This window comes from Thermobia domestica, chromosome 5 (genome assembly GCF_964235325.1).
Source record: "Thermobia domestica chromosome 5, izTheDome1.hap1.1, whole genome shotgun sequence".
Classification (NCBI taxonomy): domain Eukaryota; kingdom Metazoa; phylum Arthropoda; class Insecta; order Zygentoma; family Lepismatidae; genus Thermobia; species Thermobia domestica.
In genome coordinates, this window is record NC_137458.1 from 255,892,806 (window position 1) to 255,919,155 (window position 26,350).

Here is a 26,350-nt window from a genome sequence, read left to right on the forward strand (position 1 = left end):
GATGCTGAGGTGATGTGTTGGTTCTTGTAATTTTGTACGAGACCACTTCATATAGATATATATGTAGATCAAGCCACAACTTGGTTCTCAGCCATTGAACTTGGACACACCAACAATACAAGGGTTGAAAATGTTGTTGGTAAGCAAACATTATTTTCATTCCAATGTCGCTTCTTTATGTTACTTTTTATAGGGTATGTTGCATTGTAATGAACTTTACTCAATTAACACGAAATGTAATACTTTTCCCACAAAAAATATAACTTTTACTTTTTTTTAGGGTATATATATCTTGCGATTATTTGACTACATTATAGTTTAAACGGGGAAAAATCAATTGGTCCTAAGGTTGATGTGTTTTCAACGTAGTTATTAGATGCTATATAGAATAAGTCTGATTAAAAAGGGGTTAAGCAGGATTTTTTAAATCTTTGTGAGCTGTTTAATTGGAAGTAGTCGAGTGGTTAATACCAGGAGTTTTTTTTTTTTTTTTTTCATGATTCCGGCTTCAAACCACGATGTAACCATGAGTGATTCACATTTTAGCTTTACAAATGATAAGTCTCTCATTAAATAGCTCTTATTCGTTGTGAAGTGAAGGATTCATTGGAAATCAACATATAGCCTACGATGAAAACTTACGAATGACCCCGCGTAGCGTAGTCGCTAACTCTCTCGCCCTCGGAGCGAGAGGTGCAGGGTTCGATACCCGTTGGAGGTACTCGGTCGAAAAAATGTAGAAAGTTTTTCCAGACCAACCATTCTGAATGAGGTTTTCCTTATTCACACCAGGCAAATCGGGGTGGTATCTAACATATAGGTCTAGGCCTTTCCTTCCTTCTCTTTCCCCGGGTAGTGTGCTCACCGAGGGACGTCATCCCTCAAACGTGACGGGCTAACATAGCCATAGACGCCGAAAATCCAGAAATCTAAATCCTAAATCCTGAAACTTACGAGCACTTCTTCTTTATTTATTTATTTATTTTCTTATTTATTGGATTTTTTTTCACCAATATACATCTTTTAAGATTGGTTTTGCATTTTTTCAGTATTTTCTTCCATTAAAATTGGATGTATATGTTCCACGCCAAAAATTCTGCTCGGTAATCTCTTGCTGACTATAGCATGTCGTTGAGCACTTACTTCTCTCAGATAAAAATACTGTATGGCTTACGTTTACATTATAAATTTTTTATGCCATGGAAGTGTGTTTCTACATTTCGGAGATTAAATTCTTTTATAATTAGTATAATTTTTGTACTTCAGTGAACAGCAGTAGCTGCTTGCACTTTTATTTCTACTACTCTATAAGCTTCAGATTTTATTTGTTAAACGAACTTCTTATTTGGCCACTTTAACGGTAAATATTATCAATCAACAAATCGTAACAATGAGGCAAAGAACTGGAAGGAAATCGATCAGGCCTTATACTTAATGGTACCATCACGGCATATGCCTGGTGAAACTGAAAGAAAGCACATGGAGAATCTCAGTGCCAGATGTCCGGCGCCAAATTGGAACCCAGTCTCTCTGCATTGTAAACGAGAACACTGAGTACTTATCCTCATCGTTATAGGCATAGTCCTTTCCTTTGGTACCATGGTTAGGACGCGGAACATAAGTACAGGAGGTCCTGGGTTCGATGCCTGGTAGAGAAAACTTAACATGTAAACAGAATACTGTAGTTTTACTTACGAGACAAGGCGAGAAGTAAGGTCTTCTTGTCCCGTCTCGTAATGTTTTGAAGAAGTTTTATCTCCTGTCGATTTTTTTCGTTCCATTATTTTAATTTATAGAGAAAATTTATGCCATACCTGAAACCTTCCTGGTCATAAGAGGCGAAAGTTGTTACATAACACTTAAACCAAATTTTTGTTCGAGTATATTGTGCAATGGCTTGTGTATCTTTTAACGGTGATAAATGCTGTTCATTATGTTCATAAATCACTTTATCAATTTATGGTTTTTGTACTATGAATAATGTAACATTTACAATAATGTTTTGAGATTTCAGACGCGGATAAAGTAGTGTTACTCATGAGACTTGAGAAATTGCTCCGTCTCGTCTCGAAACTCATTCTCTAAACCGTATTGTCATAGTTTTCGTCTCGTCTCGCCTCGTTTCGAAGCTGAGAATGTACTCATCTCCTGGGTAACATTCTTTCGGTTTCCACCTCAAAATGTAGCTCCACGTCTCATATAGCCTTCATGATGAAAGGGAATGCTAACTCCAATCCAACCAAAGGGGCACAGGGGTACAGTAGTAGATGATTCAGCTCTGGTGCTAGATATCACTGGTTAGATATGAGACCAAATGACGTTGCTGGACAATATCATGGTCGCAGGATTTCTCGAGAGTCTTATGTGTTCTTCCACATTCTCATTCCAACAATTATTATCATTTATGTTCATTGATCATCCATCTCCTTTAGCCTTATTAGATATAAACATTGGATGGAAAATGAAATCTTTGAGTTTTATGTCCTATCGGTTGTACCGTGTAGGCTAAAGGAGACGGTGATGATGAGAAATGAATAAAAGGGTGGAATGAAGGAAGTGGGAGAACCCCGAGAAAACTTGCGAGCACGGTGTTTGTCCACCACAAAGTTCACACGGTGCGAACTTGGATCGAACCAGGGATCACAAACACCGGAAGTGAACGCTCCACCACTGAGCTACCGGCCTCCAAACATTGGATGGAAAACTAGGAAGTTTAGTTCATTCCGTTTTCCAATCCAACCAACTACATATAGGCCTACGCTTATTTTCTTACTTTTTTTTCGAATAAAATCATATTATTCTCTATTATGACCTACATGCTTTGTACTTAATTGGACATAAAGAAATAATTTTACTTGGACTTATAATTGAAGATTCTATGGAAAAATCTGTGAACTTCATTATTTTTTCGTTTCGTGAGTTTTTGCCAAAAACGGCAATTCTAGAAAATCAGCAATGAATAACCCGGTAACTTTGAGGTGGTTAGAAAATAACCCCTCTAGTAAAAAGAAAGGAAGAAAGAAAAAAGAAAATGCGAAATGCCTTTTAGCCGGTTTTCTTCATTTGAAAATATTTTACTATTCCAAGCACTGTTTTATTATTTACCTTAAGTTAAGTTAATTAATTAATTACGAATTTAGGGATCATTTTTCAATTTCAAGCTTGTTTAATGGGAACCAAACCACACGAGTTTCCACTAGGAATTAAACCTGGATCTTCCTCGCCGAAACCATAAACAAAACCAATCTAATTTCAGGAACAACTAAAAAAAAACATAAAATGAAATTTCTAATTAGTATTCCACCACTATGGCTTTCAAGATAAAGAAAAGGGATGATTAATGAGAGTTATTAAGTATGAAATTATTAGGGGAGGGAGAATGTGGGAGAGGGCCTTTTGCACCAGAACTGAGTGCTCTACCAGTAAGGTACCATGGCCCCAGGGAGTTCTAAACTTAGCATTAGTCCCAATGTTAATACGCTAGAAATAGACACTAGGGATGCGCACGAGACGAGTCGAGACAGGATTTTCCTGACAAAATTCGAGTCGAGACACGGCTCTTCCAATAGAAAAATATACATTTTTCGAGTCGAGACATCACTTTTACACCACATTTTCGAGACGAGACAGACCAACAAATCTTGTCTCGTACGCATCCCTAATAGACACCGTATTTCTCTCGCCCAACCAGGGAGATGACATCACTTCAGACCAGTGGGGACCAGCAAAGAGTCAGTTTATAACTATAAATTATGCATGAAGAAACTGACAGAAAATATTTCACATAGTCATTATTGCTTGCTGTTTGTTTATTAAAAGAAGAAATATTGAAGAATATTTTTCGGGTTCTTATAAGTCTCTTTTCAGCGCAGAGGTTATTTATGAGGGTGAGCTCTATGAGCGTGCCGCATCTAGCCCAATAGTGGGCTGAGTTTATAAATAGTGGTCCAATTGTGGATAGAGAATGGTCCAACTCATTAGGCGGTTAACTACATATCGGGAGGGTATCCATTCGAGATTCGAACTTGCGACTATATGCACAAATAGCCCATACATTAATTAGTCTCTTGGGACACCCAATAGAAGATGGAAGCGTGCCGGCAGGGAGAATCGTCATCATTATCACAGGTACTTTGCCATTATCGCGGTCACTTGTCATAAACTGAGATGCTTCCATGTATAAAAATTTTCAGTTAACTTCCCAGTGTTGAGTTAGGAGAATCACATGAGATAATTACATAGAGTAATGAACTGGATTAAAAAATAAATGATGTTAGGGACGTGACCGAAATTATGGTGGAGGAAGCAGAAGCTTGAAATAAACGATTTTCAAGAGCTCCCTCGTGACTATATGATTAGCGTGCTTGTCTTCGGCGCGGATAACTCGGGTTCGATTCCTGGTGAGAGTTTGTTTAGTTCTGATATCACATTAAGCTTTATGTCTATCTACATCTCACATAGTCTCGATGTTAAAAGCGACGCTACATTCTAATAGAAAAAAATGTATTCAACCAAATAATTCTTATGTCGAAAGAAAGAAATTAGTAACGATCACAGTGCCTGTAATCTTCTTGTTCTATTTTTTCAAATTGCTGGAAGTTATCTGAGACAGTGACTGGTGAACTCATATGATAATGACAGTTATGATGATTTATGTGTGTGTCAAACATAATGGCTCGTACCATGTATCTTCAAACAGTCGCTAGCTTTATTAGAATATAATATTAATTGAAGATGCATTAACGGTGTTGAGTACGCGCTCCATCCTTATTTTTTCTTTAGCTCGTTGCAGAGATGCCCATGAGACGAGACGAAAATTAAAATTTTCTCGCGTTCTTTTTAGATTTTTTGTAGAAATCTTGTCTCGTCTCAATTCTCGAACACTTCTTCCTCTCGTCTCGATTCTTCAACTGTTTTCACTCGTCTCCTCTCAATTCTAGATTTTTTTTCTCATCTCATCACAATTCGTGAAGAGGTTTTTCTGATGTTCTGATACGCTGATGTGCTTTGTGTTGAATTAACACACAAGTAACACGCTAAAGTAGTAGTCATTTTGTGTTGTTTCAACACCTCATTTTGTACAGTGTGTTAGTGCTGTTAAGCGGTTAGTATACGCGTCTTTGTGATGGGAGACCTATGTTCGATTCCCTGCGATAGCTCGTATGGTTCAGATAGCACGTTAAGCTGTCGATCCACATCTTGTATAGCCTTGCTGCTGAAAGGGAGCTAAATTTCAAATCAGATCAGATCAGATCAGATAATTGATAGTTCTGCTGGAAAAGATTGTTTATGGCTGTATAAAAATTACTCTCTTAAATTTCAGTTCGTTGAATTGATTTTGAGTTTTAACTTCCTTTTCAGCAGTACGGCTCTTTGAGACGGGACCTACTGATTAACGTGCAATCCGAACCACATGAGCTCCCGCCGGAAATCGAATTCGGATCTTCCACACCAGAGGTGGATACGCTACAGGCCCGTATCCAGGGGGGGTCTAGGAGGCCGCCACCCCTAAATTTTGGCTGCCCCCGTAAAATTTTCACGGTAGACTGGCAAAGAACTATAATATGGTTGCATCGGGCCCCCCTAACTTCAGCCGGGCCCCCCCCCTACATTTTGGGGCTGGCTACAGGCCGGTACGCTAACCGCTTAGCCATGAGCGAGCTTTACATTTTGGAGCGTGTCTCCTCCTAACAGTAATATAGACAAGACATTCCTTGCAGTGACACACACTCTCCTAATAATTTCGAAGTTATTATATTTGTACCTTATAACATTCGGTTATATTAATAAATCAGTGTGGGGAAGGGAGAAAACCAAGGTACTCAACTTTTGGATAAATTAAGAAACGAAATGTTTTTGTTTGTTTGTTTGTTTAGGGTACAAGAAACAAGGACTATGGTTAATCAAACTCATAAGAGTGATACGTAAAAGGGATACATAACTATATTAGTAAAATATTTTTTTAAAAAAATTCTTGCGTTCAAAATTTACGTTCCACGCCTCTGAAGAAAGAGTCTCTTTTACAACAGTAGTAGAATAATTCTATACAGTTACCTTAGTAACAGTTGGGGCGTGGCAAATTGGCAGTCTTTTGAACAAGTACATTGTTGATAGGCGGTTATAAAAATAGTAATAGTCTGTATTGTATAGCATGCATTACAATTAAGATGTTAGTGAAATTTTAAGAATAATAGAGTTTTCTGCAACTGATGATCTAGTTCAAAGTAAGGTTTAAATAAAATCCCTGACTACGATAACATATAATTATAACCAGTGAATATATATCTATCTTCTTTCCTCATCTAGCTAGCATCAAATATAAGAATATCTACCATTGGAAATTCCCAGATTGCCTACCCTATGTCATCTAAAATGACGACTAGAAATTTTTGAATTAAACATTGAATTTGTGTACTAAATTATTAACCATCATCATTACTAAATTGTGATAACTATGGCAATTTGCCTTACGATGCAAATCGTTAAGTATCTATTTTCGATTGACGTTTCCTGGGATAAGGCGAAACGGGAAAAGGCGAATAGTACATTCTTGCCCGTTATAACTTGCAAGAGCTGTTAGAGCTCAATCAGCATGTTGGGAAATACGACAATGAATAAAATTGAAAAAAAAATATATGAAATATTTGAAATGAAATGAAATATTTGAGTTTTACGTCCCACGGTTATGCCGGTTAGATTAAAGGAGACGGTGATGATGATGATGAGTAATGAATGAAATGGTGGAATGAAGAAAGTGGGAGGAAACAGAAGAACCCCGAGAAAACCCACGCACACGGTGTTCATCCACCACAAAGTGCACTTGGCCGGGGGTGGGATCGAACTCGGGACTCCAAGCAGCAGATGTGAACGCTCTACCACTGAGCCACCGCGGCCTCTATGAAATATTTGAGTTTTACGTCCCACGGTTATGCCGGCTAGGCTAGGTAATGATGAGAAATGAATGAAATGATGGAATGAAGAAAGTGAGAGGAAACGGGAGAACCCTGACGAAACCCACGCACACGGTGTTTGCCCACCACAAAGTTCACTTATCGGGAGATGTGATCGAACCCAGGACCTCATGCACCAGAGGTGAACGCTCTACCACTGAGCCCCATGAATAAAATTGAATTCAATGTTTTAACCGATATACATTTCATGACCCATATGCTGAAAAAGTTGTTTTCGATGTATGTTTGCTCGTTAATCGTCTATTTTTCCATTTGTCTATTGACATGTGATCATATCTGGATGCCAAATTATAAGGCTCACATAAGATTCTACAAAGTGGGTTTTCGACTTTCAGCTTTTTCTCCAAGAATAAACGTAACGCACTGTAAAGTGAAAATCAAAATTCAATTTACTCCAAAACAACTTGAAAATTTATATTTTAGAAATGATTTAAGATAAACTAGCAATATTGAAATTAACTTATTGATTTTCATATATATGATCAAAAATAGAGATTAATAAGTAGTGTAGTTTTTTCGAACGTGTTTTATGATATCACAATTTTATAGTTTTGATGGCAATTAATGTACAACGAAAATACCCTCACGATATAGAAATTTCCTCGTCATAATTTTAGACAATATGGGATTAGGCAAGATAAGAACTCTCATCTTGCTAAAAATGACAGGTTCTTATCTTGTTGAAATCAATGGTTCCTAAGCTATTAGGCGAGATGAGATTAGGCAAAAATAGATTCGAGCCATTAATTTTACATAAAGATGAATATCCTTATTCTATTACCCAGGCCTGTATCCTGTGATGTTATGTAAGCCGGCAGAACAAAGAAGTATCGTGGGTTGCATACAAGCAAGTTTTCTTACAAACAGTCAGAAGAGAAAAATGCATAACTTTTGAACTCCCCGACCTCTGCTTCTAAATTCAAGAAAAGAAACTTCGTACACGAATAGATCTGTTAAAAATATATCTGTGTACCAAATATTGGGGCAATATGTGACTCTTTTCTATGTGAAACCCTGTACACAGGCACACGTATTATTTTATAACAACTCCTTAGGATCTCTCATAGCAGTCTCCCTACTCTAAAAGAGGATGTTTGTGTTTTGGAATGTATGTTCTTCATTTGAATGTTCCTGTTCTGTACGCGTTAATATATATCTACATCATCTTTATCTTCTACGTCCATGTTGCTGCATGCTTGCCCCATTTAGCACGTATATAAGGTTAAGCATTTTAAAGTGATTTCCGACATTCACAACGTCTTGGACAATCGTCATCTTGGACACACGTCAATATGTGTGTGTGTGTATGTTATTATACCTATAGGTGTATATTGGGTAGAGATAAATTCTCTCCCCCATGATAATTGATGGATGTCAATCAGGAAACAGTGAAGACTATTTGAAAGCCTCAAGAAACATTATGGACTGTATAACATTTCATTGAAGTTGAATACCTTTTACGAAAGTTATCGTGGAACGCAGGGGCGGATCCAGGACCGACTTCTGGGGGGAGGCGGTGGGTTGTCATACTGCTACTTAGAGCTACTTTTAAGAGCTTCAAACTCTGGAATGGGTTTTATTTATATATATAAAATAAGAAAGTTTCCTCTTCTGGGGGAAGGCGATTGCCCCGATCGCCCCCTGGATCCGCCACTAGTGGAACGTTTTATAAATCAGGAGGGAATTGCATTCATTTTTCTTCTAATTTTTCACTGATTTTACGTCTATCCAGTGAGGATTATTGGGAAGGATTTTTTTCTAAATTTATACAAACGATGAAAGGAGAATGCAATGATGATATAACTGCAAGCAATAAAAATCAATATGAAGCCTTGTGTTGGGGCACGGTGGCTCAGTGGTAGAGCGCTTACCTCTGGTGCGTGTGGTCCCTGTTTCGATCTCCGGCCAAATAAGTTTGTGGTGGACAACATCGTGTTTTGAGTTTTCCCGGCGTAGCCCCGTTTCCTCCCACATTCTCATTCGAATAATTCTTCCATAATCATTCACTTGACTTAATCATTCGTCTCCGTTAACCTAAAATAGCATAATCGTGAGCTCTTAAACTGAAAGATTTCATTTTATGAAGTCTTATGTATGTCACATTGCATTAAAATAGGAGGTAATAGGAGAGAATTAATTTATCATATTATTTAAATAAAGAAACTTAGAAGTTCAGAAGCACTTATCCTGTCTCACCTGCTTATCTGCTTCTCTTTGACATATTTTAATCACGGCTAATGTGGATAATTCTAAAATGGATGTTGGAAGTTCTAAAGAAGTTAGAAACCATATAGAGTTAAAGTCGAATAAATAGTACGTAAATTATACTGGCTTTTCTTTTATTTATTTATTTATTTATTTATTTATTTATTTATTTATTTATTTATTTATTTATTTTGTTATCCTATGTATGTTTTCAAAATTTAACATAAAACATTTTATCAGCTTCTACCCTTTTTTTTCGATGGATTTCAACTTGAAAAAATAATCTTATTTCCTAAGTTTGGACGAATTTGAATGCCTAGTTTCAGTAACGTCCGATATATTTTATAAAAATTTTCGTGGAACAGACACAAGTCGGACAAACACAAAAATTCTGGTTGACTCCAATGATGGAAACTCTCTTACGTTTTCTTCAAATGGCATAAGCTAAACGCAACTTCGAAGCCATTCTATATGGAAGGAATATTGAAGCTTGGGAAGAAAGATGTAAGAGCCTTTATCTAAGATACCACATCAGCATTTGCATAGTAAGACTGACCCTGGAATCTAGCCAATCTGGATAACTGAATACGAGATCAAATCCAGAACCTCTTAAGCTATTTCGTGACATTTATCAATTTATGTATTTCATCTGACGACATCGACTCTAAAGTGGACTTTTTGGAGAATATACTGCTTTAAAAACTCATAAGGTTATTCACAAATTTCTAAGCACAATACGTAGACGCATAAGGAATCCAACCTCACAAATACGACTACTCTATCATCATCATCATTACAAATGGTTCAATTTATATCCTATCAATAACGAAACAAGGAACAAATGAAACTACCACTTTCTACCCAAATGTATTAATTTCATGAAGTATTATAAATGTATTAATTTCCAACGAAATAATACGTTCCTATTCATCAGTTGCGTCATGATTTGGCCTTGGCGTCATAAAGTACAATGCCTAAAGCAATATTATAAGTAATGAATATGAAGTGACTAGTATTAAAACAATAGTATAAATTCATCTTGCATACGTAATAGCTTATAAATGGGTAACCAGCTGGGTGAGCTAGTATTTGGAAGTTAATTAGGGTAACCAAAATTACACTTTCTTTCTTTCTTTATACTTTTAATTTACTTTTTGATAATCATGCTTTGTCGCTTTGCAAATAATGGGTTTATTTTTTTTAAAAAAAAAAAAAACAAAGAATGAAACTCAAATATTATTCTAAATATTTTATTTTCTGCCTATTTATTAATATTTTACACACAACAAATTATTTCATACTAATAAACTGAAATCAAATTTTGTTTATCAGTTTTATAGATTGAGACTTTTAGTGAGTGTAAAGAAACTGTGCAGTGCAATAACAAAACAATGACAATTTTGTTGTCGATCTCAGTCTTTTCCTGCACCATTTTGAAAAAGTAGATTAATTGCAAGTTGTACATGATCCTCAGGATTCTCTTGGCAGGCACCACCATTCAGAATTCAAAATCAATTTGAGCTTTGAAAAGCTTCTCTTAATTGTAGTATAATGATAAATTACTCAGATTCAACGCAGGGGTGGATCCAGGACGGACTTCTGTGGAGAGCGGTGGGTTGTAATACTGCTACTTAGAGCTACTTTTAAGAGCTCCAAACTCTGAGATGGGTTTTATTTATATGTAAAATAAGAAAATTATCTCTTCTGGGGGGCGATCCGCCCCTGGATCCGCCACTGATTCAACTGTGCAGTGGCCATAAAACGTTAAACTTGATATATTGTAATGAGATTTTTAATGGATTTACCGTTCCTCACAGAAATATAGGTTTACAATTTCAGTTGTATAAGTATATAATATAACATACTCAAAAATATACATAATTAAAATGGCTAGCTTCTCTATTCGCTGTAAATAAAACAAAAGTCTAAATATAATTCTTGGTTACAATTATTGGCCTAATAACTGCACAAGCAATTAATTTTCAGGATTTAAATCTTATTTTACATACTATATACTTTTATGATATTTTACATATATTTAAAAGCTTTTATGCTTCTAAAATTTGTGTTACCTGGATTCTGAGAGACAACCAAAATCATGCAAAAGGTAGTAACTAACCATGGGCCTTTTGCAGAGCTATTCTGACGCGTGATTAGTGCCATACTAAAGAGTTCGACTACCATATGTTTCCTACAGTACTCAGGCCTTTAGTATGGCGCTAATCATACATCAAAACGACTCTGCATAAGGCGGCATATGCCTAAAGGAGTAACAACACATTTTTTGGGAGGAGATCGGGAATATTTGGGACTATGTTGTTCTTGTATACTGAAATTAATAGTTTTATATTAGCTGATCTATCTTACAATATAAGTTATCAGTGGTGGATCCAGTCTGGGGCCAGGGGCCTCCAGTTTTTTGAGCGACAAAAATGATTTAAGCTATTACTTATATAGGGTCTATTCATGATAATTTATAGCAAACTCATGATTACCTATCGTAGTCTGAGTTCTGACTGCCTCCCTCTCAGTTTTTACCTTCTAAATCTGCCACTGCCAGTTATACAGCATGTCGGGGGAGGGATACAAAAGATGCAACAGGGAATCTGGCGCCCCTGTGTCCCCTCTAACGTTGTCACTTGTCTAAAGTTGTGCTTTTTGTGATTTTCTTTGACTGAGTAGGTGGTTATTTAGTGTAAGAAAAATTTGAGAATTTTATGAATGCGACAGATAATTATGGAATGCAAATTTGTAATCTTATAAATAACACGAATAGTTTAACGTGTTTATTGGTTTACTAGTTAATACTACGTTTTCACTTCTTCTAACATGCATATTGCTGATGTAAGGAACACAACAAGTACACCTCAAGATAGACGACTATAAAATTACAGTTTTGCAAGAATAATAGGAAGGTAACTTTGACACAAATACGCTGGAAACTCAGAGAAATATCCTCACCCTAAATAGCGGAGAAGTAATTTTAATTAATGGGTCTCTATGTACCTTTATTGGAATATCATGAGCATAAGTTAGATTATTACATTAATACGTGAACATTATATAACTAACGGAAATGCAAAAGCTGAAGGAACTACTCCAGTTTTGCTTTTTGTGCTAAGTACTTCCGTGAAATAGGATGATATGTTCATGCATACGTATGTTCATACATTCATACATTCAAATGCAAGAAAAGAAAGAAATTTAATTATGTCAGTGTAGTTCGAATATTTATACCGGTGTGTTTGTGAAAACTGCTGTAGATTTACTGAAGCTATCAAAAGTACAGGTGACACATCTACTGCTTCCAGTTTCTTTAGAATAGGGTTTGCCACTGCACTAATTTGACAAACCGTAAAAAGTAGCTTCCAGGATCTGTTATACTCTTTTGATTTCTATTACTCTACAGTTCCATTTAGCGAACTAGTGAACAGGTAAGTAGACCACCAATGATTTCTAAAACAGCAAGCAGCTCTCAATTCTAAAACCGGTTTGCAATTGTTGCGTTAGAGGAATAAGAATAGAGTTGCATATAAGATAGGAGTTGTGACTGTCTCGTCTCGAAAATGTATAGTGAAAGTGATGTCTCGTCTCGGACACTAGAAACTGTTAGTATTGCCTAGGAGATTCACCTCGAAAACGAGACGAGAAGTGTATCGTTTCATCCTGAAAACGGGATGAAAAATGTAACGTTTCTTCTCGAAAATGAGACGAGAAATGCACTGTTTCATCTCGAAAAAGAGACGAGAAGTGTATCGTTTCATCCTGAAAACGGGATGAAAAATGTAACGTTTCTTCTCGAAAATGAGACGAGAAATGTACTGTTTCATCTCGAAAAAGAGACGAGAAGTGTATCGTTTCATCCTGAAAACGGGATGAAAAATGTAACGTTTCTTCTCGAAAATGAGACGAGAAATGTACTGTTTCATCTCGAAAACGAGACGAGAAGTGTATCGTTTCATCCTGAAAACGGGATGAAAAATGTAACGTTTCTTCTCAAAAACGAGACGAGAGAAGTAATGTTTCATCTTAAAAACGAGACGAGAAGTGTATCGTTTCATCCTGAAAACGGGATGAAAAATGTAACGTTTCTTCTCAAAAACGAGACGAGAGATGTAATGTTTCATCTTAAAAACGAGACGAGAAGTGTATCGTTTCATCCTGAAAACGGGATGAAAAATGTAACGTTTCTTCTCGAAAATGAGACGAGAAATGTACTATTTTATCTCGAAAACGAGACGAGAAGTGTATCGTTTCATCCTGAAAACGGGATGAAAATGTAACGTTTCTTCTCGAAAATGAGACGAGAAATGTACTGTTTCATCTCGAAAACGAGGCGAGAAGTGTACCGTTTCATCCTGAAAACGGGATGAAAAATGTAACGTTTCTTCTCGAAAATGAGACGAGAAATGTACTATTTCATCTCGAAAACGAGAAGAGAAGTGTATCGTTTCATTCTGAAAACGAGATGAAAAATGTAACGTTTCTTCTCGAAAACGAGACGAGAAATGTAATGTTTCATCTTAAAAACGAGACGAGAAATTTACCGTTTCATCTCCAAAACGAGACGAGAAATGTATTTTCATCTCAAAAACAAAGCGCGAATATTTTTAAATTCAAGATGAACCGGGAGCAACAATCTCGTCTCGTTTTCGAGACGAGAAATTTCACGATCCTCGTGGACAACATTAGTTTACCCAACTCTTCGATCTCAAACATTGTTTTAGTGTTACCTGATTCAAAGTATAAAAAACTATACATTGATAAAGTGATTGTACGAACACAATGAAGAACAAATATCAACGTTTAAAGACGCTGAGATCATTACACAATATACTTCATTAATAACTATGGTTTAAATGTTGTTATATCGCACTCTTCATGGACGTTTCGTAACGCGGATGGATTCTGGCATCTTCTACATGAAATTAAGAAAAAACAATCAGGACATAAATTTTGTTCATAGAAAATGAAAGGAGAAAATTTTCGGGCTGAGACGTGTAAAGCTTTTCGAGAATCGAGACGAGACAATAACGGTATTTCGAAGTGCAGGTAGTCTTCTCCAGTCAGCTCTCCACTTATTTCTTACAATACGTAAAATCCACATAAAGTACATGCTATTATAACAAATGGTACTTCGTTTCTTTCCTCACGTATCAAATTTTAATCCAATTTAGAATTGTTCAGATGTGATATATGGTTGAAACTCCTTTTTGTACACTTTCAGAACTCAAATCTTGGAAAGTCGGTTACTGTCCCTGCGCTAGACATAGTATTGTAGTTCGTTTAGAAATTTGTTGGGTAGCTGGGAACTATAGGAACAGAACAAACCCAACTAAACCCACGGATAACATGTTTATCTACCTTAAACGCACATAATCTGAGATCGAACAAGAGACTTCTCACACCAGAGGTGAACACTACCACTGAGTTCCCTTGTTCCTTTCTATTATAATGTAATGATTTATGTTCACAAGTTTTTTTTCTCCCTTAGAAGTTCATGAAGTACATTCTATGATAATATCGCGAAATATATTTTTTACTTTCGAACGACGAAAAGAGAGAAGAAAGTATTGTGACCATATAAAAGATCAAATTCAAGATTTCAACGTATTTACACGTTTCGTAGCGCATACATAGTAAAAATGATTATTCGACTTTGTCCGTCTATTCGTCAGTTCGTCCTGGTATACAATAGCCTAGAGGCAATACCATCCAACGTATCAAGACCAAATTTTATATTTACAGTTTTCATGTAATTCTTTAGTTTTTTTTTTTTTAACTTTCTTCCTACCCCTAAAACTACAGGTAGTTTACTAAAGGGTTAAAATCAAAATTTGCTATTTTCTCAAAAACGACTCAAACCATTTTGTTATTTCGTAAGTTCTTTTTTCAATAACAACTCACACAATGGTATCTGAAATATCACTAGGAAAAACTAAGAAGGGATAATTTACTCGTGTTTTTCAGCCTTTTTTTTTTAAATTTTGTTCGTATTTCTTAAGTAAATATTTATTCACCAAGGGCGCCCATCGAGAGGGGAAAATGGGGCGCTCGCCTTCCCCTTAGAGGAAATTGTGCTTCGGAAGATCGATAACCCAACAGATATTTTAGAATAGTTACCCCAAAATTTGAGATTACATTTGAAATGTCGCTTATACTTGCCCCCCCTTGGAAACCACAACATGGGCGCCCTTGTTATTCACTGCCTGACAATATGGCATAACTCATTTGTCCTGACAAAATGTACGAGGGGTATTTATTCCTGAGGTGAGTTTCTTCGGAAGATTTTTTCAAAAAGGACACAAGCAATCTTGTTCATATTTTTCATCTTGTTTCAAACTTGTTCATTGTTCATATTGATAACCTGACAATTTGACATAATTCATTCGTTTTGATAAATATACGAGGGTTAGTAGGGTGAATTTTTTGACGACTTTTCTAAATATTTCAGAATACTAAATATTTCGTAATAGCCTGATAATATGTAATAAATCATTTGTCCTGAAAATATATACAAGGGATAGCTTATTCTAAACGATGGGTTATTTTTGGACGATTTTTCCAAAAACAAATCAGGCGATTGTTTTACATATTCCATAAATAAATATTTTATTAATAACCTGACAAATTAGTAAAACTCATTTTTTCTTTTAAAAAAATGTACGAGGGATAGTTTATTCTTGAGTATGATTTTTTCCGGACGACTTTCTCAAAAAAGCAGCTCAGACGATTTTGCACATATTTTATAAATAAAATAAATATTTCATCAGTAACTCTATAATGTTGGGTAAATTACTCCTTAGGAATAAATTCACAATAAGTAGTTTACGTTTGGGACAAGTTTCTTTTCAGACTACTTTCAGGCAATTTTTTATGTTTCATAAATAAACATTTCATTAATATTCCTATAATGTTACACAACTTCCATGAGAATATTCTCAAGGGGTAGTTTACTCTTGGGGTGAGTTTTCTCACAGTTTTTTGAAATATGACTTTTACAAGTTTGTTATTTTTGTTTGTTTTGTTTGTTAGTTTGTTGAATATACAAATATTTTATTAATAACTCTAACATACAGCATAAGTCATTTCGTTATGGAAAAATCTATAAAAGGTAGTTTACTTCTGGGGATGTTTTCTTTGAGCGAAATTTGGCTTTGGCTTTCGGGGCCGCGGTGACTCACTGGTAGATTGTTCATATGTAGTGCATGGAGTTCTTGGTTCGATACCAGCTCGAACCGAGTGAGCTTTGTGGTGGACAAACACCATATACATGGGTTTTCTCGGGGTTCTCCCGTTTCCTCCCACTTTCTTCATTCCACCATTTCATTCATTTCTCATCATCACCGTCTCCTTTAGCCCAGCCGGCATAACTGTGGGACGTAAAACTTAAAGATTTAATTTCATTTTCTCTTTTGGCTTTATACATTTCTTCGTGGAGGGGGAAGCGTACGTAGTGTTTTTTTTTTTTTTTATGCTTAAGGTGTCAATGAAAGTAGTTCAACATATTGACAGAACTTTACTACTGAGATGCAAGTATTAGATTGTTCTGCTCGAAGATTCATTATATGATGTGCTTTCCCACTACTACTAATGTGTCCGAAGATTCCCTTTACAGCTGTAGATTTTTTGTTACGTTAAAACTTTGAGATGACCTTCTGTTTATCTTTACCTGGGATGAAAATAGTCCTTTTTTTTTTTTTTCGAAACCTGGTGCACATATCATCATGGCAGTAGGGTTTGAAGGTTCTCAGAACAGGACTGACATATGAGTACCCTGTAACTCAAAGGGACTAAGCTAATTGTTTTCAGTCTTTTCATTGCATTTTTTAAAACTTTTACCGTCTACCTTGCATTGATCGTGATTTTGTTGTTTTGAAGTGGTGAATATAGGTTCATGTTCAGTTGCAACATGTATATCAGGAGTAGAAACGTTCCGGTGTTGAAAGTAGAAAACAGTTTCACCATGTTCTGATGATTAATGTGTGTGGTTGTTGCAATCTGTACTACTGAAAAATGATTAGAACACAAGAACATCTGCAATGGAAACGACAAGCAAAAGTATCAGGATTTGCACTTACAGTGTTCAGAATTTTGTGTAAAAGTAGTATCCTAATCTGAGACTTCATCTTGTCCATCAGGATTTACGTAATGGTGGAAATATGCTCTGTTATAACTTGATCTTCATTACTGTGTGAAGCTATGTTTGATTCGCAGTTGTCATCTAAATATTCCACTAGAATAATAGGCCCAATGACAGCCATGTATACAGGAATTTATTTCAGGAGGGGCCCAAAGCTTTTGTGGGGTCCAAATTCAATATGAGGATAAATTATAAATGAGTATAAGTTAAAATTTGCAGAATCACCCCTGAAAATAGTCAAAATCTATAGAAAAGTCGGAATTTCAGGAAGAGGAGGTTCGCACATTCCTGCGAACCCCTCTGCTGTTATTTACTATTTATGAATTTTTATCTCTCCACCAAAGTCAATATTAATTCTAATAGAATATCACAAATATAGTAAAATACACTTTTCCTTTTTTAAAAAAAGGAAAAATCCAGCCGAAGAGAGGACACAACAGTCTGAAGAAAACAGAATAACCAAGGGAACGCGTAAGTCATCGTACCGAACTCACAATCTCTCGGCGTGCAAAGCTGTGTAAGCACAGTTTCTTCTGCCAGGTTAATTGCTCACCAACTTTGTTCAGATCTGACTAGTAGTTACCGAGAAATAAAGTACCACACTCGAGCCGAACCGAGCCTGTCCCTGACTGAGCTCATGTACTGAATATAGCGATCTTTGTTCCTTAGAGGATGGGCTGATTGCTCACCAAATTTCGTTCATATTCCGCCAGACCCTGTGTGAATCTAGTTTCATAGTTTGAGAGGCCCTAAAATTCCGAGAATCTTGGGTGTTGCATGGGCTGCGGGTCCATTTGCCTACACTGAATGTGATTACAAATTTTCTTCGTGAAGGGGAAATTAGTTGTGAAAATATTGGTAGCTAGTGGGCTGATTTCATGAAGTGGACCGGAAGAAAATCCCAACAGGGGTACGAAATTCTTCCTGAGGTTTCGCCAAACGGGCTTAATCTAGGTTACCAGTATTTTGGCAGTACCCACCTTTTCCCAAAGTCCCTTCCGAGCACAGTTTAAATTGTTGGTAATCCACATTGGGCGTGAATAGAGATGTGGCTGTGAATGGAGAAAATAATTCCCCCAAGCCATCCCCTGAAATCATCAGCGATTCTAAAACACTCTCAACATTGATGAAATGAGTCATATATACAATATCATTCAAGTGCACGCTTTTAATTCTAGTCGTTAAGAGTTCTCCCACGACATGACATGACATGACATGACATAAGAACAATTTCCTCTCGTGGTGTGCTCTTTTAAGATCAAGGTTACTTCCTGTACTTTTTCAGCCATAAATTGACTGCAGGTACAATAAAGAAGTCATCGTAAGTTGTGAAACCCACAAAAGAAACTAAAGCTTAGTGTTTAATCGACTTTTCCCCCCTGGTGTCATCTAGTAAATGATCTAACCTTGAATATGCCTGAACTAAACTATAATACAACCCATCTCCATCGTAACAAAAGGAACATTTTTCGCCATAGGCGTGAGAGAGAGAGACTCACTCGCTCATTCTTCTATGACGTAATAGATGTGCTCATTCTTTCACACACACATGCTGATAAACATACAATATAGATACACAAAAAAAGCCACAAGAAACTCAACGCTAGATATCATGTAGGGTGTGGTCAAAATTCAAGGTTTCCGCGGAAAAAAGACCCTCCGGGACACAACAACAAGATTCCAGAGGAAGTGCATCACTATAAATACTTAATTCAACCTTCTTCAGTTAAAACAAAACAAAAGAAGAACGAAAATAAGAATTCAAGACTATTTAAGGGGCATGCTTAATTATCATTGATTGCGATCTTGTTTCATAGACTATAAAGAAAATTCTTTTTCTTCTTCTTTCTTTGTATCACGAAGCATCATTCTACAGAGAAATCGAAAGTTAAATCCAGTTTGGCAAACCCATTATTTAAAAGAATATTCTAACAAAACTACAAGTAAATGACAGCAAGTCATTTCAACGAACTGTGTGATTCTTTAGTACATTTTTTTTTTTTTTGTTCTTGTATATTTGTTAATACATATTTAAAACCCAGCTTGGAATTTTACATAAATATGTTGATTATTGAACGGTGAATGTCCTATATAATCTGTTCAGAACTTGTTTTGCCAATAAAAATATCACCTTCTTTCTCTTCTTCGTATATACCATGTTGATATTTAGTTCTATGAATTATTCATTTTAAAAACTTTAGACGTAATACTATTGGTTCTATGTACACTGTGCTATTCTAGTCACGCTTGGTCATTATTTGATAATTCATCAAACACAGACCATCAAATAAGAATCCATCGAAAGGGAACGGCAACTGGAACTAAAAAAAAGAAAAAGAAAAGAAAAGAAAAAAGACAAAGAAAGAAAGCAAAACTAGGGTTATCATTTCTTTTTCTATAAAGTTTTTGGATAGATACTTTTTGGAACTCAGTGCTACAAAATCATTAGAGCTTCTTCATGATAATCTAACACGCTAGGTAAACTTCTGTTGACCGTTGTTTAAAATTAGTATGCGTGTATTTGTAAGGAGTATTTGTGTCAACCAGGGGTTCACCAACGGAGGAGAGGTCCACCGAATCCAGACACCCCTTCCCTTGTCTACTTGTTTAGCAGAGAAATCTATATTATAAAATTGAAAATGACTATGTTTGGGACTCTTAATCTCTTGAACCAACCGAAAGATCTCGATCAAATTTTCAACATAGATGAGGTTCGGGCCTGGAATGTTTTTTTTTTTTTTTTTTTTTTTATCGTTTTACTTCGACAGTGCAACGTACAGGAGGGGGAGATATTTAAAACTGATCGAAAATGTCCGATATTAGTGTCGAACCCATAGTTTTCGGGATCGCTGAGATGAACAGTAGCACTTTCGATGCTGTTTAAATCCAAAATCAGCCCGCAACTTGGGGAAGGGGAGGTATATAAAAAAAATTCAAAATGACCGTTGGTAGTGCCGAATCTACTGTTTCCTTCCCGTGCGAAGAACGGGCAATCTGTTAGTACTTGATACAGACTAAAGATTTGACCTTGCTTATCAAGTGTAGTATTTCTTTCCTGGTGAAAACAACCTAATTTTATCATTTTTCGTGAGAATATAGGTGTCAATACTTAGAATTTTTACAAATTTAAAAAAAAAAATGGATAAGATAATCTGTGGTTAAATGAATTTTAACCACAGATTATCTTATCCATTTTTTTAAAATTTGTTTCCCAACACAATACCGGTTTCAATACTATATAAACATAGTATATTGTATCACTAGTCTACTTAGTACCTTACTTAGTAGGCTAGTAATATAAATACTTAGTACCTACTGCAATTTATGATCGTTTCATCCTTGTGACGAAATACTCAGCACCAACTGCAATTTGTGGTCGTTTCATCGTTGTGACTAAAATACTTAGTATCAATTGCCATTTGTGATCGTTCCATCCTTGTGACTAAATTACTTAGTATCAATTGCCATTTGTGATCGTTCCATCCTTGTAACGAAAATACTACTTAGTACCCACTGCCATTTGTGATCGTTCCATCCTTTGAAGAAATACTTAGTACCAACTGCTATTTGTTGTCGTTTCATCGTTGTGACTAAAATACTTAGTATTAATTGCCATTTGTGATCGTTCCATCCTTGTGACGAACATACTAGTTAGTACCTACTGCCATTTGTGATCGTTCCATCCTTGTGACGAAATACTCAGTACCAACTGCTATTTGTAGTCGCTCCATCGCTGTGACTAAAGTACGTAGTATCAATTGCCATTTGTGATCGTTCCATCCTTGTAACGAAAATACTAGTTAGTACCTACTGCCATTTGTGATCGTTCCATCCTTTGAAGAAATACTTAGTACCAACTGCTATTTGTTGTCGTTTCATCGTTGTGACTAAAATACTTAGTATCAATTGCCATTTGTGATCGTTCCATCCTTGTGACGAACATACTAGTTAGTACCTACTGCCATTTGTGATCGTTCCATCCTTGTGACGAAATACTCAGTACCAACTGCTATTTGTAGTCGCTCCATCGCTGTGACTAAAATACTTAGTATCAATTGCCATTTGTGATCGTTCCATTCTTGTAACGAAAATACTACTTAGTACCTACTGCCATTTGTGATCGTTCCATCCTTGTGACGAAATACTCAGTACCAACTGCTATTTGTAGTCGCTCCATCGCTGTGACTAAAATACTTAGTATCAATTGCCATTTGTGATCGTTCCATTCTTGTAACGAAAATACTACTTAGTACCTACTGCCATTTGTGATCGTTCCATCCTTGTGACAAAAATTCTACTTAGTACCTACTGCCATTTGTGATCGTTCCATCCTTGTGGCGAAAATACTTAGTATCAACTGCCATTTGCGATCATTCCATCCTTGTGACGAAAATACATATAACCAACTACCAAATGACGTTTCTCACGAGACGAGAACTATCTCGTATCGTCTTGATTCTCATTTCCAAAGCGGGACGAACTCGAGACGAGACGATAATCATAGCAATTCTTGTCTCGTTCTCGAGACAAGATGAGAGGTTTCAGGAGTTTCGTGGCAAATGCTAGTTTACACAAGTCTTAGGCCTCGAACGCTTTTCTAACGTTATATGACTCATACTATACAAATATAAATTGATAAAGTGATTGTACGAACACAATGATAACTATTTATCAGCGTTTATTAACGATACACAAGTTATTACACAATGTAGTCCTGCTTCAATAATAAATATGGTTTAAATTTTGTAATATGAACCTTTGTACGAGAACACGGTGGTTCAGTGGTAGAGCGCTTATACCAGGTGCGTGGGGTCCCTGATTCGATCCCCGGTCAAGTAAGTTTGTGATGGATAACATCGTGTCCATGGGTTTGCTCGCAGTACTCCCATTTTCTCTCACATTCTCATTCCACCAATTCTTCCATCATCATTCACTTGTTTTAATCATTCATCTCCCTTAGCCCATAATCGTGGGACGCTAAATTGAAATATTTGATTTCATTTTCATGAAACCTTATTGGACCTCTCGTGACATAGAATGATTCTGATAAGTTTTGGGTAAAACTAAAAACATAAATTTTGGACATACTTCGTCGAGAACTGAGACGAGACACAGGCCCGTATCCACGGGGGATCTAGGGGGCCGCCGGTGATGAACTATAATATGTTTGAATCAAACCTCCCTTAACTTCTACTGGGCCCCACCTACATTTTTGGGCTGGCTACCGGCCTAAACGTAGGGATTACTTGCCAGGTTACAGGTAATCCGTATGTTTCTTTGGGAAACCGCTCGCACACGTCTTGCCGAGGTTTGAAACATACATTTTTCAATCGAGCAGGTATGACTTCGAGTGTCATGTTTTAAACTGCACTCTCTACGTTGCCTTGTTTTTGAATTACAGCCCTCTGAAGTTTATTTCCTACGCTTTCGGCACGTTATATCGCCGAAAATACCCGTCACTGACCAAAGTTCCAGTGGACTTTTTGCTGATTTCGGTGTCGATAGTCAGCCCCCGAAGTTTGTTCAAATATTTTCTTACTATCCTATATAAATTTTTCTATAAGATTTTTAAAAAAGTATTAAAATGTAATTGATCTGTATGAATTAAGCTACGTATATTATTACTGTTTAAATTTGCTTATGTTCTTTCTATTATTCTAGGCTTTGCTTACATTGCTCGGTGGGATAGCTGCCGCTCCTAATGAGCCCACTCCTGTCCAACAATATTTGTTAGTTCCTGTGTATCAAAGACTAGTTCCAGAAGGAAGAGCCTTAGCTGCGGGTGGTCCTGCTGAAGTACAACAAGTAATTGAAATGGAGGAAGAAGCGTCTCAGTTCCATTCTCAGGATGGCCAGGGACAGTTCTTGTTCGGCTATTCCATTCCTAACCAAGCCAGAATCGAATCCAGGACCTTGGATGGCACAGTACGTGGTTCTTATAGCTACATTGATCCAACTGGGAAGGCTGTGAAAGTTCAATATGAGGCGGACAAAGACGGATTTCGCGCCAGTGGTAACAATATCCCTAAAAACGTTATAGTAGGATTGCCTCAACAAGTTGCAGATACTCCAGCTGTGACAGAGGCAAAGAGGTTACATTTCCAGCTGTTTCAGCAAGCTTTAGCAGCTGCTGAAGCAGCAAATGCAGCGGCTGGTACTTCTGACTCATCTGACGATGGTAACGGTAATGTTAATGGTAACAGACAAGATGACAACCGCGGATTGGACGAGGCTGTGGTCATTGAAAGCGTAAATGGAGGGGGCGTCGTTACCAACGATGAAGATGAAGAAGTAGATGTTGTCCACGATCGTTACCCAAAACTTCACTTCACATACAATGTAAATAATCCATCACAAATTCACGATCCTCAAAACAACGCAGTTATCCTTGAAAATCCTGCCTTGACTCAGTCATCCAGTTTGAGAAACCGCGCCGGGAAGAGTAGACCAGTATCCACAGTTCCCGGTAAATCATCCGTGGGTCGCAAACAAACGGGAGGGTTTTTCTACAGCTATCATCATACCGTGCCAGTATATGTCCAAGTTGTTGCCACAAAGAGTAGTAATGTAGCTGAATTGCCCCAATCGGATCTTTCTGTGTCACAGAAAGCTGCGTATTTTGGTGCGATTCCAGTAGCCGCTGTTCATGACGTTCAGGTACCTGATAAATTCAGAAATACCATCGAAAACTACCAGCTGCTTCCAGTATACCTGGAACCAGTGCAACAGGCAAATTAATTGTCAAAATTCAATATTCATATATTTAAAATATGGTCTTAATTTTACATTCTCAATTATCTTTACAGTACAAAAATACTTCTAGGGCATTTTTCGTGTTAGTTTAAAAAGTAACTTACACACAAATATATATTATTAACAAATGTATAAACTCTCCAACAGAATTTAAGCATCATTCTTGCCATGAGTACTTAGGGGAAAGTAGTTACTCATAGTAATTACAAATTTTCCTCAATGATTATTATTATTATTTTGATGTTACATATACACTTTTTGTGGGGTTTTGTTTATGTTAGAAGTTATAGGGCTTCTTTGCGCGCAGAAGTTACCCTGAATGACAAGTTTTAAAGTAACCTTGTATATGAGTTTCTGGAATCAAAAACTTATGTAAAGATTAAATTCGGAATCAGATATCTCTCCTGCCATCTCAAGGTTACGCTGATAAAATTATCATTATAAGTTATGTCAAGGATCTTCTTCTTTTCTGTCATCCTCTTGTCCCGTATTGGTATAGTTTCCTCTGGTTATTGTCTTGTTCGGAATTCTTTCAGGTATTAAATGCATCTCTAAAAGTTCAAGTTCAACAGGAAAAATTTTGGTTGGCCTTTACGTTTATAAAAATGCCTATGCAGTCCTCTTTCGCATAACATAGGCTTATAATTTGGAGCTTATATTTAGTAGTAAGTCCACGTCTCATATAGCCTTGCTACTGAAAAGAATTGTTAATTTCGAAAGAAATAAGTTAATCATATTACAAAATTAGATTTTAAAAAATATACAAAAAGAAAGTTTAGATTGACATTTCATATAAAAGGTTACATGTATTGAAAAAATGTTAATAAACAAATAAACGTTTTACACAATCAATGGATGGTTCATGCATCTGATATCATTTGGTTAAGGTAGGTTTCAATGAAATGTGTTACATATGAAATTGAAATCGTTACGTTTTGTGTTAATATACGTTTTGTGTTTAAAGTTCTTTGCCTAAATTTCCAAAGAAAGAAAAAAAAACTATAAGGAATAAGTAGATCCAGTGGCGTACGAAGATTTTAATTTCTTTGAGCAGGTATGCAAAAATTAGCACTTAGCATGAGGGACGTCATTTAGGGGGCAGGAGGGATCAATTTCCCCCCTATAGTTTGAGGTATACATATACTTTAATCGATTGTCTTCTAATATACTAGTACAAAACGTTAAAGCCTTATGAAGGTGGTGCTCTTGATCCCCTCAAGCGAAGTCTGAAATGACGCCCCTGCTTATCATATTCAAATATGTATATAAACACCTGAAATTATATATGACTTAGGAAACTTGAACCACTTCTCTTGTCGAGCTTCTATATACGCCACTGAGTACATTAAAGTAAAGGAAGCGTATTACATGAAAATAAATGTGAACATCTTACCGTTTTGCATCAAAATTGCAACTTTCTTGAATTACTAACTATTGAATCATGCACTTTAGTTATACAGGGAAGTGGCAAAATTAGTAATTCATTGTGCTGTCTCTTGGTAGTGGTTTGTTACGAATTCAGTGAAGTTGAAAGGATCGTTTGATGGATGTACAGAAATGCAATTAATCTGTTGATACTAAATCAAAATTCGAATTTAGAAACTTAAAAAAAAGTTACAAGAAAGTAACAATTACAAAAAAGTTTTACCTTAATTTTTAAAGGCATTTTAGTGCCATCTAGTACTGCATGAAAACAGCACCTTTTCTGCAATTTAGTTAGTCTCTTGCAATTTGTTAGTAACATAAATGCTTTTCATAATTTTGTGTATATTTGTTAGAAGTTAAGTGATGTGATCTATCCTTAAAATCAAAATTGTGCTCAATTCTGTGTGTTTGTGTGTGTGTTTGGATGTGATATGTAATTGTACATGGTAGTCATAATTCATGAATAGTATTACAAACAATACAATCACTTACATATACGATATCAAACATAAAGGAAAGTAGGACATTTAAGTATGTACTTTATGAAGTTTTTAATTGTGTATATTGAGATTCTTATTTCAGCAATTGCAGACAAAAATATTGTTTCTTTTATATGTTCAAGAATAGTCATTTATTAAAAACGCGTGTTATATACGCATTAAAATGTTCCTATAAAAATGTAAAAAAAATATATAAAATAACAACAAAAAAGATGAAAAGTTATACTAACATAATTATCAATGTAACACTTAGAAGTTCATTGATTGAAAAAATGTAGCTTTTAAGTCAAAATGGTTGGAGATTTGTACTCTTCATTAGAGTTATTTACAAATAAAATATTTGTGAATTGTCA

At 36.1% G+C, this 26,350-nt stretch overlaps 1 protein-coding gene across 1 annotated transcript; it reads left to right on the plus strand.

The window, feature by feature from the left end:
• LOC145686557 (uncharacterized) lies at positions 1–26,350 on the plus strand. The gene is made up of 2 exons (XM_081759993.1): positions 1–139; positions 22,981–26,350. Exons 1-2 carry the CDS (start codon positions 131–133, stop codon positions 24,055–24,057), a joined length of 1,086 nt encoding a protein of 361 aa, XP_081616119.1. The 5' UTR covers positions 1–130; the 3' UTR covers positions 24,058–26,350.